Below are 16,611 nucleotides of genomic sequence, written 5' to 3' on the forward strand. Positions count from 1 at the left end.
TTCTATTTCATAGTGTCCATCTTACACAGGTTTCACTGTATATAAAAATTGACACTTACAGACTTTTATTAACCATAAAATATTTTAATTCATGTATTTCAATTAAAATTGAAAATTAATTCATCTAAAATACTGATCAGTCAACGTATAATAAACAGTGTTTTACAGTGATGGAAAGAGTTTTTTTAATATATTCTTTTTTTTAGTTTTGGATTGCTTACAAAATCAGATTAGATTATTACTTACTGAAGATTATTAGTTCTAGATTGGTTTTCTAGATTAATATTTTTGATTTTGTTTTACATTTTTATCTTGTCATTCAACATAATTATGATTAATTGTTTACAAATTTTTTGAGTGACCAATAAAAAACTTTCTTTTATGGGATTTTTATTACTGTTTGCTAGTATATGCAAGAAGTTTTTCTGTGCTAACACTTTTGCAACTTTTATAGTATCTCCTTTCGAAATGGGAATAGTTGATAGACAACCAAATGGCAGAACTAAGCGTGGCCTCATGCTCATGTCAAAGATTTTGCAAAATATTGCTAATCATGTTGAGTTCAGTAAAGAGCAACATATGCTACCATTCAATGACTTCTTGCGAGCTAATTTTGAAGGTGGCCGTAGGTAAGTCAAAAGAAGAAACAAAATTTAAGTCAAAATAATCTCTGTAATTGTTCATTATAAATGAAGCTGAACTTTTTAATGGGTTTTTAAGTGAGATGACGCACAGTCAAAATAATTAATTCTATATTGCATTATTATACCTCTGAATAAAACTAGTATGATCAAATATAAATAAAATATTGAAGCTTTCATTTTGTAATTAAAAAAAAGAAGGGAAATTTATATCAAATTTCCCCAATTTTCATGGGGCCTACTAGCAAAAACCATTTCACTCTAAAAGTGATAATATTAAGTATTTTTTGTATTGTAAAATGTTTTGAATTTCAGTTCATTTTAAGGGTAAATAATTTTCTTTGTAATAATTCGAAATTTTTATCAAGTTTATAAAATTTGTTTCTTTGGTTTAACTGCATTAAGAATATTCCTCGTGTTAAATGTGAAATCCAGGTAATTCACCTTTGGTGATCTAAAGATAGTTTTTTCAATTAATGTGTATGCTACGTCTGGGCATAAGCACCACTTTCTAAAAAAATTATTTTTTTGAAGTGGATTTTTCAAGAAGCACAATAATATCAAGATTCTTATGGTTTCCTGGTCATTAAATGTTAGGAAAACATGTGGTTTGATCATGTACTTTGAAACAAAAATATCACTAATAATTTTTCTTTTTTTTTCAGTTTGTCATTCTTTGTCTCATTTTTTTCCAATACTAAACAGTATATCTTCCCTTTTTAATAATTGTCATCTTCTCTACGTTAGGTGTGAAAAGAAAAAAAAATTGTTTATGTTTTACTGTCGAATATCTAATTTGAAATTCTTGTTGTAAAATTCAAATAGGTGGGTAGTTCAGATAACATCAGATCTGGAATCTTTGGACCAGACAAGCCATAGTATGTCTTTCATCAGTGATGCGAATGTTCATGCGCTTCATCGCCTGTTATGGAATCACCAAGAAAAAATTGGAGACTACTTATCAAGCTCAAGGGACCATAAAGCTGTTGGACGTAGGCCATTTGATAAAATGGCAACCCTTTTAGCTTATCTTGGACCACCAGAGCATAAACCTGTGGATTCACAGTGAGTTTTAATTGAAGTACATCAAATATATATAGGATTTTTAGTTCAAATGTCCCTATTTTTGAGCAGCATAATTTTCAAGAAAACAGTAATAAAAGTACCTATTTTTTTTTTATTCAAGAAAATTGTGTATTATATACAATAATACATATATGTACAATATATGTATTCATTTTTAATTTTTGTAATTTTTTTTAGCTTGAAATCAAGAAAATTTTAATTTTCAGGAAAAACCAACAATCAGGGTTATTGTGACTGAATGTTGGTTTTCCAGTAAGTAGGAAAAAATGTGTTAATGTTTAAAAAAATTTTAAACATTGAAAGAAAATTTTATAAAACTTACAGATAATACAAATAAATATCAATAATTTTTTCTTGTATGATAAATTTCAAAGCATGAGATGCAAAGGAGTTTCCTTCTTACATCTTTTATTGTTTGCATCTCTTCTCAAACAACAAACTTTGTATTCTCTTGATGGTTGTCTTTTCTTATCAGATGGAGGTATTTGTCAAAGAAAATGCCTTTCAATCAAACGGTTAGGGTTATCCTCCAAGCTTGGCTGGCCTCTTTTTGGAATAGTGTCTGGTGACATATGTTTCAATAAGTTCATTTACTAAAGACAAACATCAAATGGGATTTATCCCCTGTCTCTCTAAAATAAAATAGGAAGTAAATAAAATAGGATAGATAGTAAATAAAATAGGAATTTAAAATAGTTTGGTCTAACAGATGAAAAAATATTTTCTTATAGTATTTCTTTCCTCTTTTTTGAGCAATGAAGTAATCTCCAAGGTATTGGTTTAAAATATCTGCTTCCATATTTTTGTTATAATCTGTTACAACTGTGTTTTTTCACAACTTTGCTATGGCACTGTAAATCTACCATGTCATTTGTATGGACAGTAGATAACATTATTAATAGTCTGGTACTGCCATATAATATGAAAAATAAAAAATTTTCCAGGTATAAGAAATAGATTGTTTTTCATCTTTTCTGTGTATTACTTTTGAACACTCCAGCCTGGAAACATCACGGGCGCGAGAAATAGAGAGCAAACCCCCCCCCCCCCCGTTATTTTGATGGGCATGAGATTGAAGGGGTTAAAAAGTTCTATATTGCAAAGATGTCAGTGAATCAGGGATACTTCACCCATGGGTTGCAAGATATAAAAAAATGGTGGTTGGGAAGGCACAAAGACAACAAATTATTTTATCTGAAATAAATGTATTTTAATGATACAGAAGTACAAAATTTTATCCTACAATTTTTCTTTTTAAATTTATTTTTCCTTTTTAAATATTTTACTCTACTTTAAGGTGGAGCAGCATGGACATGACAAGTACAAAATTTGAAGAGATAATGTCAAAGCACAACATGCATGAGAAAGATGAGTTCAAGTCAATAAAATCATTGAACATATTTTATCAAGCTGGTACTTCCAAGGCTGGCCATCCAGTATTCTACTTTATCGCTAGGAGATACAAGTATGCATTCTTTTTTTCTCTCTTTGTTTACCTTGTCAACTGCATCTTATCCTTTGATTTGCGGAATTCTCATGATTTTCATTTGTTTTGTGTACTTCCAGAATTGGAGAAACAAATGGTGATTTATTGATATATCATGTCATTTTAACACTTAAACCTTTCTGTCACAAACCCTTTGAACTTGTTGTTGACTTCACTCATACAAGCACTGAAAATAGATTCAGGGCAAGTACCAAATTTTCTATTCAATATTAGTATTTTTTACTCTTAAAAATATTTGCAAGAATGATATTCTCTTCGTCCGACTCATTTTATATGCATGAAAATATAATATTCTGCTAGCTCACAGAGATAGAATTGGCTTTTCCAATTTATTTTTTGTCTTCTAGACTGAATTTCTACAGAAATGGTTTGTTGTACTGCCAGAGGTTGCATATGAAAAAATTCAGGCTGGATATGTATATAATTGTAATTCGTGGGTGAGAGAGTATACCAAATATCACGACCGTATTCTGGCCCCATTAAAGGTTTGTAAATTTTCAAAATTAATATTTGTTTTCAATGTTATGATTTTCTATTCAAAAACTGGATCAAACTCATCCATATTGTTTGATCTTAGAACATGATTAAAGAAAGATTAATTCTGAATAATGTTCCACAGTATTGAATTACTTTCAATATAATAAGCATGCTCTTGAATTCAAAGTGATAAACTAAAAATAATGATAAGCAAAAAAATTTATCTGCAGACTTGTAAGAAGCTCATATTCTTGGACACCCCCCAAAGATTGAATGATTTCATAGATGTTGATCAACAACGCTTGCCTGGTGCCACATTATCTCTTGATGAAGATTTGAAAGTGTTCAACAATGCCTTGAAACTCTCTCACAAAGACACAAAAGTAGCTATAAAAGTGAGTTATTTAAAATATGTTTGTTCTCAATGTTTTTAAAGCTTGTACTGTTTATAGCCTAGTCTATATACAGTCAAACTTTGTTAAGTCAAAGCTCAGGGAAGGAGCGAGCAGCAAAAAAGGTTTGAATTATCCAATGCATCCATATAAGATAAGTAGACTTCCACAAAAACTTGTTAATGATTATATAAAAATGTATTAAGTGCTATCACTTATTATGCCATTTTCCTTGCTGTTGCAATTGGTGTTTGTACAAAACTTATACCATCGTGAAAACATTTCATTTATAAATTTGTAATTTCCATTTGTTTTCTCAATAATGTACAAAATCTTCAGTTTGCTTTGAAGAATGAAGGATGTAATTTTCGAGCTTCAGAGAGAGCATCAAAGATTTTTTTTCTAAAATGTCTAGCTTCTGCAAGTGATAGGGACCTCTATAGGAATGGAAACATCTGTTGCTTTTTTTCTTAGATTAGTTTTCATCTTTTTCATGAGTAGATGCAATGTGACTTGATTTTCAAATTTTTCACCACATCCATACAAGACAACCACGATTTTTCTTTTATAGAGTTTAACAAGTGCATGAATTGCATTTGTCATGCAATTCATACAACAAATGCCAGTGTGTGTATGTATAGAACTGATAAGGAAATGATTGCTTCCTGCTTGGAACCTCAACAAAAAGTTGAAAAGTTGGGAATTCTGAGAAAAGAGATTTGCATGCGATATATCTAAATCAAATTTCAAAAAATTATTCAAATCATTAAGGAAAAATTTGAATTAAATAAGTAATTTTTTAACATTAAGTTGAATAAGAAACTAAAAGGGAAATTCATAAAATTTTACTTATCCAAAAATTTAAATCAACCACGTTTTAAATGATCAAGTTCCACTCTATATCAGCAGTCTAGGTTTTAAAATAAATAGCTTGTAGCACCTCTGGCCAATCACAACACCCTAAAGCATCACAGTATGCTATTGAGAAATCCCTGGTCTAATGTGATTACATTTAATTTAATTCGTATTTATTTATTCATATTTATTTACATTTTTCATAATTAATATCTAATTTTAATGATTAAATGTGATGAATAATGAAAAATAATTTCAAAAATTTCTTTCAAGTCATGAAATATCTTCATCTCTTGGGATGTGTTCGAAATATACAGAATGTTTTGTCTTATTGTTAAGGTAACTTCTAATTACAAAAAAAAAAATGTTCCAAATAATGTTGCACATCTTAGAAGCTGTTTAACCTTTTAAACAACATAACAGAAATCATTAAATCCCCTGCAAAATTCTATATCTTTTTTTTTCTATACAGTAGGCTTTTTTCCCCAATTTTCAGCAGGTGCTAATTAAGGAAGATGGGAAAATGTATTTCATTGAGAAATCAGCTTTACGAAATATCTGGGCTTGTCAATACTAAAATAAGAGGCTTTTTACCCTTATATCGACATTTATGAGATATCTTGCCTAACTTGATGCCTTGTATTCCAGCAATTGCAAGATATCTTGCTTCCTTAAACCCTCTTATTTCGGCAATGTGAGCCCAAACATGCATGTAATGATGTTTTGCCTAAGAACATGTTTCCAGCTCTGCTCACAACCTATCTGATCAACTCCTAGTGGGAGAAGTTAGCTTTTGCTCAAAGTTTAACAGAAGGAGAGAGACTGATTTTTCTTTCCCTTTGAGGTAGTATAGGAATATGTGTACAGTATAAATAACAGGCAAGGCTAGAGTATTTCCCCTTTCTTGGTTTTTTTTCAATATTCTCTGGGGAGGATTTTACTGTTAGTGATTTACTTAGTGATTTTCACTGTTGTAGTTATAATGTGGATCAGGGAAGTTTTAAAAGCACTTAAAGGGTTAATGAAGCAAGATATCTTGTCAATGTCACTTAGAGAGTTAAGCTTAAAAAAAATTGGATGTTATGCCATTGAATGGTATCTCAAGAAAAATATTGGTCATTTGATATAAATTTTTTACATGGCCCATTAGAGCTTGGCTGAAATGATTTGTTTTTAATTTTCTAAAGGTAGGACCATCAGCCATACAGGTGACATCTGCAGAAAAAACTAAAGTCATTGGACATTCAGTATTATTAAACGATGTATACTATGCATCTGAAATAGAAGAGGTCAGTCAAGTTTTTGCTTGTGAAATTTTTTCAAGGGTTTTTTTTTCAATTAACAGTACATATTATGTTCCTGAAATAGTTCCAAGCTAAAGATAATCTAATATTCTCTCTCTCTGCATGTTTGTTTTAGGTCTGTCTGGTTGATGATAATCAGTTTACACTCACCATTGCCAATGAGAGTGGCCCTTTGTCTTTCATTCATAATGACTGTGATAGTATCGTTCAAGCCATTATACACATCAGAACAAGATGGGAACTTTCACAGCCGGTTTGTAAACATTCCATTGTTTTTTAAAACTTCTTTAAAATTGCTGTTGCCATCTTATTGCATTCATTTTCCAGTGTCAATCCACAACCGGAATTATCTTTGTTTATAGAAAATGCTTTTAATTTTACAGATCTTGTATATACTATATTTTTAGGACTCTGTGACTGTACATACTAAGATTCGACCTAAAGATGTTCCTGGAACATTACTTAATATGGCATTGCTCAATCTTGGAAGCTCTGATCCCAACTTGAGAACTACTGCTTATAATCTCCTGTGTGCCTTGACAGGAACATTTGACCTGAAAATTGAGGGTCAATTATTAGAAACCGCTGGTTAGTTTGGCATGTTTCTATTTATCATTCAAATAAAATGCAATGCTTTGTCAAGTGTTTAAGTATATATTATATATACTCAACTAGTTTTTATTACCTTATATGAGTATTAAAAAGAGATATTTCACCAAACCTGATACATTGTATTTTTGTATTAACAAGATGTCTTATCTCCTTGGAAAGCCTCATTTTGACATACAAAGCTGAGTTTGCAATAGAAAATTTTTAAGAAATTATTGAGAACTTTTTTTTCCTTTTTTTCCTTTATTTAACACATGTGAGAAATCAGAAGATACTCTACTTTCAAAAAGTGTGTATTTTTAACAGGGTTCTATGATTTCTGCTTAATCATTTCTAATAAGGATTTAGTTGTGAATTTTTGTATTGATAAAATTATAAAAAGAAAATGTCTTCCATTCTAATTATAAATATTTTTTAGTTTATTGCATTTTGAGACTTTCTTCTGGCATCGAGTGGTCACCAGACTACAATTCTCAGTTTGTTCGCAATGGTTGCATTGGAGTTTTTAGGTGCATTAAATTGATGACAGAAATATGAAATAATAAAAAAATCTACTCCAGTCATTTTGAAAAATATACAGGGTGGACAAGAAGTCCTGAAAAAATTTAAAAATCAATTATAAATACACCGATTGGCATAAAAAGATGTAGTTTGCACTAAAATACTTATCATGGCCTAGGGTTTTTTATAATACTCAAAAAGGTTCAAATTTCACACATGGATGACACTTTATCACTAAAAACTTGTCATAACACATAAAATGCAACACAAACAGTGCATAATTAATATTTATTCGGATTTGCGTTATATCAAACTACCACATTTCAATATGAGGATCCGTTTATATGTAGCCTGAGCCAAAAAGGGCACTCATATCAAAATGTGATTATTTTATGTAATGCAAACATTAGGTATGCACTGTTTGTGTTGCATTTTAAGTGTTATGTTGAGTTTTTTGCACAGTGTAAGTGAAAGTTGAACCTTTTTTAATTTATCCAAAAAAAATCTAGACCGTGATAGGTATTTTTAGTGCAAATTGCACCTTTTTATGTCAATTGGTTGATTTGTTATTAGTTTTTAAAACCTGTCCAGGACTTCTCGTTTACCTGGTGTAATATTTGAAATTTTTTGCATAATCTGGATCTACTTTAAGTTTGATATTGCATGATGAGATTCAAGAATCAAATTTTGTCATAAATTTTGTCATCAAAAGATAGCCCTGTCTATGATTATTGTTTTGGTGATACATCTGTCTAAAATATAAAAATATTCAAGTCTCTTGAGATAATCAGTTTCATACAGGTTTCACTGTGTTGGGTTAATCTAATGAAAAGATTGCACTGTTTGTGCTTGTTATCTAATTTCAATGTGTTATACAATTTCCCTTTTTTCTTTTTTGTAAATTTTATCATAGTTCACTATATTTGATAGCTGAAGTTAAACCTGTTTTGTATATTTTATTTCAGGCTTATGCATTCCATCAAACAATACAATATTCATAAAGCAAATCAGTGAAAAGCTTGCTCAGAATGCCTCTCATTTAACATTAGAGTTTCTTGAAGAATGCATTCAAGGATTCCGTTCTTCTACAATAGAATTGAAGCATTTGTGTTTAGAATACATGACTCCTTGGCTTCCTAATCTTACAAGGCAAGTGTGGTTGCTTGGTCATAACATGCAATGTTTGAAAAAGTTTCAATTAAATGTTCTTTTCTTGGATCCCTTTAATTATAAGGTGAAGTTCTGCTCCAAATTACGGTATACACTTCTGTCACCACAGTAGTGGTAGGCTGGAGTTGGTTTTCCATGGTTCCCAACTTTGAGGCCTACAATGATACAATTATTTAATCACCACACTTCAGTTATAGTTAGAGAAATTGATAGTAGATGGCAGCATTGCACAGAAACACACTTCATGTTAGGTTCCCAACACATGCACACACATTCTAACATGTATGGATTCACTAGAAACTCCGCAGAGGAATATGGACGAGGTACGTGTGGTTTAGTAGCAGTATAAATACTCCAAGAACCTCATGTAGTTTTCCGAATAAATAAAATTGAAACTAATATTTCAATTTGTGTTACTGATAAGTAATATTTTTATTTTTATAATTAAGTGAAATTTATTGCCCGCCCTTCTGTTGTATACACTTGCATGAATCTATTTAGCCCTTGGTTGATTTTTTTTTTTCTCGCATAACCTTTCAAATTCCATTTGTGAATCAAAAATAAATACTTGAGAAAAAATTATCATTTATTCATTGTTATTAGGCGTTCTGCAGATCTGTAAAGTTCTGCTTGTGCTTGTAATATCAGACTTGCATCATCTCGTTGGGTATTTTGCCTGTTGTGGCTGTGTATTTGTTCTCAAGTTCTCTTATCTTTGTACTAAGCCAATCAAATTTCAAACTTCATGAGTTTATAAATGAAACTATGATAGCTTTATGTTTTGTAATTTTTCTTCAGAACCACATGTGCGTATCTAAAGAGCACAATGTGGTTTGTGAGCTGCAATTTTCAGACCCCATATCTAGAGACAACTGTTTTTTTTTTTTTTTGTGTACTGAAAATCCAATTTCTTCAAGCCTGGGTTCTAATCCTAGTGTGTAAATAGGAATCATTAAAAAACTATTCTGATTCAGCTTCAGACGATAAGTCACTAACAAGCTCTTTATTGTAGGAAATAGGTTGGTGTGATGAAATTATAAAAGAAAGTCACCTGTAAAATAGAATTTAGTTTAATTAGTTGGTTAGAACTTTACATTTTCATTTTAGATGTAAATTTAGGAAAAATATTTAATTGGGCTGATATTGTTTCTTTTTTGCCAGAAACATGAATGCGCAATGAAATTTGGGAAATGACATTTAAATATTACCGTACTCTCATGGTGTCAGTTTTATTTCCCTAAAACCAGTTTCGTACCAGCAGTACCCTGTGAAAACCGGTTTTGTGGTATGGCTAATATATAAAATCGACCATTTATATCACCTGCACTGTGCTTGCTACACCTCAAAATCGGTTTTTGCACTGCAGAGTTCTGCTGGTATGGATCCAGCTTGAAATGGTGCATGGCAAGAACAGTGTGTTTCAATATGAGATACACATTTACAACTTAACAAAACTTAGCAAAATAAGTGATCCAACTAGCTGATAAACCAAAAGGGTGAAAATTCATGTCTTTGGCATGGGGGGGCACACTATATGAAGCATTTTGATCTTTGGGTTATACAAATCAGTTGATTTGAAAATTTATACTAGTTTCTTCATGGCTGTTTTTTACAATTCTGTATCTTAAGCCACATAATATTTTTTTTCATTTTAAACTGTGAATTTTTGTAAGGTTGGAGTAACCTATACATGATATGAAATCATACTTATCTATCTAGGTTTTGCAAGCATAATGATGATAGCAAAAGACAAAGAGTTGCTACCATCCTTGACAAATTGATTACTCTGACCATAGAGGAAGTTGAGGTATGTATTTTCCCCACCCCCTTACTTGACTCCTCCAAGACATTGAATGCTTCCTCATTCATAATAAACTTTCTGATCAAGATCTCATAGGTCATTAGCATTTAACATGTTAAGAAAGTATGTTTGTGATGCCATTTTCACTTGTGAATAAATAAAATCAATTAAAGCAAATTTGAAGTACCTTGAATTTTCAGAATTGAATCAGTCAATGAATTGACTGATTTTAAGTATCATAATTCCGAACTAATAGTATAAAATGAAGAAGTGTGAATTCAGAAGATCTTGTGCTTATATATTTTGCTCATGAATAACATTGAACATCGTGATTTGTTTGTAAGGGTATTAATTCAATGTGATCAAGCTCTACTGATTTTTTTAACAGATGTATCCATCTATTCAAGCCAAAATCTGGGGTAATATCGGTCAGGTGTCTGATCTTTTAGACATGGTGTTGGACAGTTTCATCAAAGTAGGTTTGGTTTATTCTATATTTATGTATATACTAGGGGGCTCTGCCCCCCCCCCACTTCTCTTCCCAACATATCTTGTTTATTTCGTCCCACTTCATCTGCGTGCTATGGAAAGGGGGAAAGGGACGTGTGAAAGCACCAGCTTACTGAAGAAGCGAATTTTAATAAAAATAATAATAAAGCAACAAATAAAAAATGAGATTCATCAAGTACCCCCAGAAAACTTCCCCATGGGGGTCCCCAGATTCAATTCGCTGAATTTCAGTGGGGCCCCCACACTGGATATATCTTGGGCTACCGATGTGTTGCAAATTTCACAATGTTAAACAACAAAAATCAATGAGATACATCCAGGGGCACCGAATTACAACCTGCCAACATTTCAATGGAGCCCTGACCTGGAAGCTTGTCGGACACCCCCCTGTGAGAATTTTTCATTTTTATCAATTTTACAATGAATAAAATCCAGGGCCCCACATCCAGTAGCGGGGACACAATACGCAGATTTTTGGTGGGACCCCAGACTGGCTATATCTCGGGCTTCCGCTTTTGCAAATTGTACAACAGAAAAGAATGAGATTCATCCAGGGCCCCCAAAATGAAACCTGTAAACATGGGGCCCCCGACTTGGAAGCTTGTTGGTCATCCCCCTGTGCGAGTGCCATGAAAAATATTTTCATTTGTATTCGTTTTACCAATGAGTAAAATCCAGGGCCCCCAACCAATTACCTGGGACACCAATTCGCATACTTTTGTTGGGGCCCCAGATTGGATATATCTTTTGCTTCCACTTTCGCAAATTTTTCAACGTTAAAGCAGCAAGAAAACAATGAGATCCATCAAGGGCCCCTGGAAATGAAAACTTTTTACTTATACGTGAAATCCCCCCCCCAGGTACCCTGACCCTGTGTTGGGAGCACTGCTGTTGTGTGTATATTATACATATACATACCTCTTGGCATGGAACCCCCCCCCCCCACAAGGGCAGGGCTGACAGAGGCCACAACGATTCTTATCACTTTTTGATTTTTCACACTATAAATTAATCACAGAGGGGCCCCCCCTGAAAAGCTGGTTTGGGGGCTCGAAATCTAAATTCCAGCCTAAGGGCTCTGCTGTAGGATGTAGGAGCCTCTCGGTACATGCCCATAACATGGTCCCGATGGGTCAAAAGGGTCCCGATATGTGCTCCAGTTAAATGAATATTTGACCCAAAATCGTAACCGACTTCCGTAACACAAAAACGTAACAGATTTCCGTCACTCAGAAACTTCACCCACTTCCATCACTCGGTTGCTTAGCAACAGGCCCTTTTCGAGTTTGTGATTTTATATTATAGAGTAGATATGTATGCTAGTTTTTTTTATTACTATTATTTATTCAATATTAAAGGAATACATTGATTTTCTTTAACTCCTCAAGTTCGAAGGAGATTTAAATGAATCCCATCTCATAGGTCAGAGGAGATTTAAATGGAATCAGCAGTTTTTGCAGATGTTTAATAAAAAAATTTATAACTTTTAGACAAATCATTGAATCAATTGGACTTTTTTTTATATAAATAAAATAACATCTTGATTATAATATTATATAGTATCACTTGCATTATACCTAAAAATTTATGTGATATTTTCTTTGGTAAGATTGTTTTTTTTCTCTTCTACCTCTGTCAAAAATCGGATTTATAACTCAGCCTCATAGCTGTAACAAATAACTACTAACTCAATTATACAGAGTGTTTTAACTCAACAGGCTAAAGCAAGCTCTTAAATTTTTTATTTTATAATAATTATGATTGTAAAAAGCCACATTATTCCTCTTTCGAATGGCACCAAACATGCAGAGATCGTGAAATAATGTAATGGATTAAAAAATTAAGATATGCAGTTGGCTCGATGGCGTTTGAAATCCAGGCCAGACGTTCAGGGCTTAATGTATATCATCATAAATATTCATTTCATATACTTATTTTATGAACAGGGAAGTTGCTTCAGGGGTTCGTGACATACACTACATTCCAATTTGGAAGACATGTTTAAAAAACACTTGTATCGCTATATACACAATTCTATAGGTTACACCAAAATAATTCCAACACAACTCACTTGCAATGGACTGGGGTCATGAATGGTTTGAAAGAAACAATATAAAGTTATTAATCTGGGACTGTATGACTTCCTTGAGGCCCTAGGATATTTTAAGGGAAACCATTAGTTAAAATCAAATGAAAGGAGGGCGACAGTGAGTCTGCTGTGTGGGATTAAGTTCTGGCATTTTTCGGTTGCAAGGGAATGGAAGAAAAATTCATAAATGAATTCATTAAAACCTTGTCCAGGATTTTGACTTCTTAAAAACTACACAGTAGCCCTTAGGAGCTTCTCCAAAGCCAGTAAGAAAAGTGCTGATAGACCTACAGTCACTTGGAAGAATAATTTTTATTCCAATATCCATAGTAACATATGTAAACATAATAGACAGAGCTGGCCATCAGTTACATCGCAAACTTACAATACTGGATGTAGAAAGACTTGTTTCTGGCCATCATACAGAAAATGTTTGGCCTATATTGATTGAGAAATACTTAAACTACTTTTTTTCCTATTGTTATCTTTTGTATCTACACTGGTGAAATAACTTAAGAGAATTTGCGTATTTTATCAAATTTCATGAAAAGGACTGAACTGAATGTAAAACCACTGCTTCTAGACAAAAATGCAAATCTTGTACGTCAAATACGTAAGCGTACACGTGTGTGTAGGCAGAGCCAGTAAAGAAACAGGCTTTATGAGCGCGCGTAAGTTAAGACTCATTTCGTTCGCTAACACACCTCTGCAAATTTCTTGGTGTTATTTTGCAGCAATCGGTTAATTTCAAATTGTAACAGTAAAAATGAATAACCACCAACGTTTAGATGATGGAATGAGGTGGCGAATTGTGGGGAGGCTAGAAGCAGGCAAATCTCAAGTCCAGATTTGTAGAGAGTTCAATTTAACGCCCAGCTTCGTGTGTAACTTATGGAAACAGTTCCAGGATACCAGATCCATCGAGAGAAAGCCTGGGCAAGGTCGTCCAAGAGCCACGACGGCCAGAGAAGATCGCCATTTGTCGATTATAGCGAGGCGTAACAGGAGTGCTACAGCTTCTCAGCTCTCTCGTGACTTGTATGCAGCCACAGGAACCCGTGTATCAATGGTGACTGTTTCCAAAAGACTTCATGAGACTTCATTTGCAACAACACCTACTGTTTGCGTCCCGCTCACTTCTACGGACAGGAGAATCTGTTTATCATGGTGCAGAGAGCATAGAGATTGGAATATTGATCAATGGGCAGCCGTTCTCTTCACTGATGAGTCCCGGTTCAGCCTAAGTACCGATTCTTGCCGTACGTTCATATGGAGAGAACCAGGGACCCGCTACCTACCCTCCAATGTCCGCAAAATCGACCATTATGGTGGAGGAGGTTTAATGGTCTGGGCAGGCATCATGTTGGATGGCCGCATACCTCACCTCTCCATGTCTTTGAAAGGGGCACTGTGACTGGTGTGAGGTATAGGGATGAAGTCTTAGAGCCCTATGTTCGCCTTTTCATGGGTGCAGTTGGCCGAGTTCATTTTAATGGACGATAACGCAAGGCCACATATAGCTCTTCTGCTCGACAATTTTCTAGAGAGTGAGGATATTCGACGGATGGATTGGCCAGCCAGATCTCCAGACCTTAACCCCATAGAGCATGTCTGGGATGCTCTGGGAAGGGCGATTGCAACTCGCAGCCTCCCCCCTCCGGGAACCATCCAGGAAATGAAAACAGCATTGCTGAACGAGTGGGACCAATTGCCACAGGAAATGATAAACTGCCTTATTTCAAGTATGAAATCACGCTGCGAGACCTGTATATCCGTGAGAGGGGACCATATCCCTTATTAACCCATTTTTTTGTTTATTCTGCAACTGCTGTTTCATACCTTCCGACTCCAACGAGTGTTACTCATGATCATGCGTGTGGATTACAATTATTGAATGGTTTTAGTATTGTATCAATGTATGTACATATCAAATTTCATTAAAATCGGTACAGTAGTTCTAGAGATAATCGACCAAGTCTGCAAATTCTCTTAATTTCTTACACCAGTGTATCATTGAACCTATCGTGAAACGCGCCTACATGTTATTGTGTAAACAAAGCAATGAAAGAGCTGGAATAGACCACACGACCGAGGCTGACAGCTCCAGCCAAGGGAGTGGAGATCAACCTTATACATATTTTTTATTTACCCTATAAATTTGCTTAGAAATGAATTTAATGAGTACAGAAGGGAGGACACAGGAAGGGAATATAGTGAAAGGGAGCCAAAAAGGTTGAGAACCTCTGAGTTACTTAATTATCAAAATATTGTTTGTATGCATTCAATGTTGCCTGGTTATTGCTAATTAGTCAATGGAAATCAGAATATAATTCCCTTCTACGGGTTTTTATTCTGATCCCGGCAAGGCCATGGAAGGTTTGAGTTTTATTTTACGTTAGTTAAGAACTACATTTTGAAAGTTTGTCATTATTGGTATGAAATGTTGATCTTTCTTTTGTTATTTCCAGAGAAGTGTAACTGGTGGATTAGGATCATCTCAGTCTGAAATCATGGCAGATACTGCTGTGGCTTTGGCTTCGTCAAATGTTCAACTGGTTGCCCTCAAAGTCATCAGTCGTTTATGCAGAGTATGTAAATCTATTTCACATGAATTAAAATTTGTGCAGTGTGTAATCTTAATAAAACTAACCCATTTAGTTACAATAAACGTTTGCTCCTAAAACTTCAAAACAATGTGATCATATCGCTAAGCCTGATCAGTGTGAATGTTCCGCATTTGCTGGACGTAAAAGTATGAGTTGCTATGACTATATGTACCATTTGCTCCTGGTATAATGAAGTCATAGGGATATTCTGACACACACCTTGTTTCAGTTCCCACTAATTGTAGAAATCATTGAAAATTCCAATACACGCTGTCTATTGGATCATTGACAATCCGATGTTCTTTTTTTAACTTTAAACTCTTGCAAAAAAGAAGGGAATTTCTTCCTAAGCTTGATTCACATAAGCTTTCATGTCTTTCAACTCAGTTGAATTTCATTAAGTTTATATTAATTCAAAGAATCCTATCTCCTATAGCTTTTGCTATTTTATGAGAGCAAAAACTTTTTCTTTTTAACCGAAGCACAACTCAGGTCTATCACCATTTACGGGCGATTTACTACCTAGTGAGTTGTGGCGGAGGTGTAACTGTGTGTGTACCTAACAGTCTGAGTGCACATGTAGTGTTGTGTGTGATTTTTCAGTGCTGCCATCTATATTTCAGAAGTGAAGTGAGTGATGTGTTATGATTGATTTTGTGCTGTTTGTAGGTCTGTTGCTCTCTGTGGCGAGACTTTTTAACGGGGAGATCGGCTCGCATTCGTGCCTTGAAGTTGGGAATCACGGGAAACCAACTTCAGCCGACCACCACTATGGTGACGGTGGTGAGAGCAAAAACTAATGGGGTAATTTCTAATCAATAAATAATGAATAGATCAATGAGTTTATACCAATGTAGTAAAAAAACATAATAGCAGAGAATGGTTCAGCACGACAATCTACATTTTAGCTTCAAGATAGATTGCAGTATCATAAATATATTTAACCCATTTTACACACATTAACACTCTTTTACACATTAAAAATATGTATGTGTGTGTGCGTGTTAAAACTCTAAAGTTGTCAATGTGCACATTACCTAAATAATCTGCAGATTAACTTGGC

General features: G+C 33.8%; 1 protein-coding gene across 1 annotated transcript in view; it reads left to right on the plus strand.

Annotated features, from left to right (window-relative positions):
• Nf1 (neurofibromin 1) overlaps positions 1-16,611 on the plus strand; it is an 89,555-nt gene that overhangs the window by 40,983 nt on the left and 31,961 nt on the right. The window contains exons 30-42 of the mRNA XM_089251236.1: positions 455-629; positions 1,467-1,706; positions 3,025-3,192; positions 3,294-3,417; positions 3,582-3,719; positions 3,942-4,106; positions 6,146-6,247; positions 6,378-6,515; positions 6,670-6,850; positions 8,338-8,521; positions 10,262-10,349; positions 10,732-10,818; positions 15,411-15,530. Coding sequence (XP_089107362.1) covers positions 455-629; positions 1,467-1,706; positions 3,025-3,192; positions 3,294-3,417; positions 3,582-3,719; positions 3,942-4,106; positions 6,146-6,247; positions 6,378-6,515; positions 6,670-6,850; positions 8,338-8,521; positions 10,262-10,349; positions 10,732-10,818; positions 15,411-15,530 — 1,910 coding nt within the window. The remainder of the gene's footprint in view (positions 1-454; positions 630-1,466; positions 1,707-3,024; positions 3,193-3,293; positions 3,418-3,581; positions 3,720-3,941; positions 4,107-6,145; positions 6,248-6,377; positions 6,516-6,669; positions 6,851-8,337; positions 8,522-10,261; positions 10,350-10,731; positions 10,819-15,410; positions 15,531-16,611) is intronic.

This window comes from Pholcus phalangioides, unplaced genomic scaffold (assembly GCF_987345545.1).
Source record: "Pholcus phalangioides strain wild (caught in Gottingen) unplaced genomic scaffold, Ppha-v1.0 ptg000024l_1, whole genome shotgun sequence".
NCBI lineage: Eukaryota > Metazoa > Arthropoda > Arachnida > Araneae > Pholcidae > Pholcus > Pholcus phalangioides.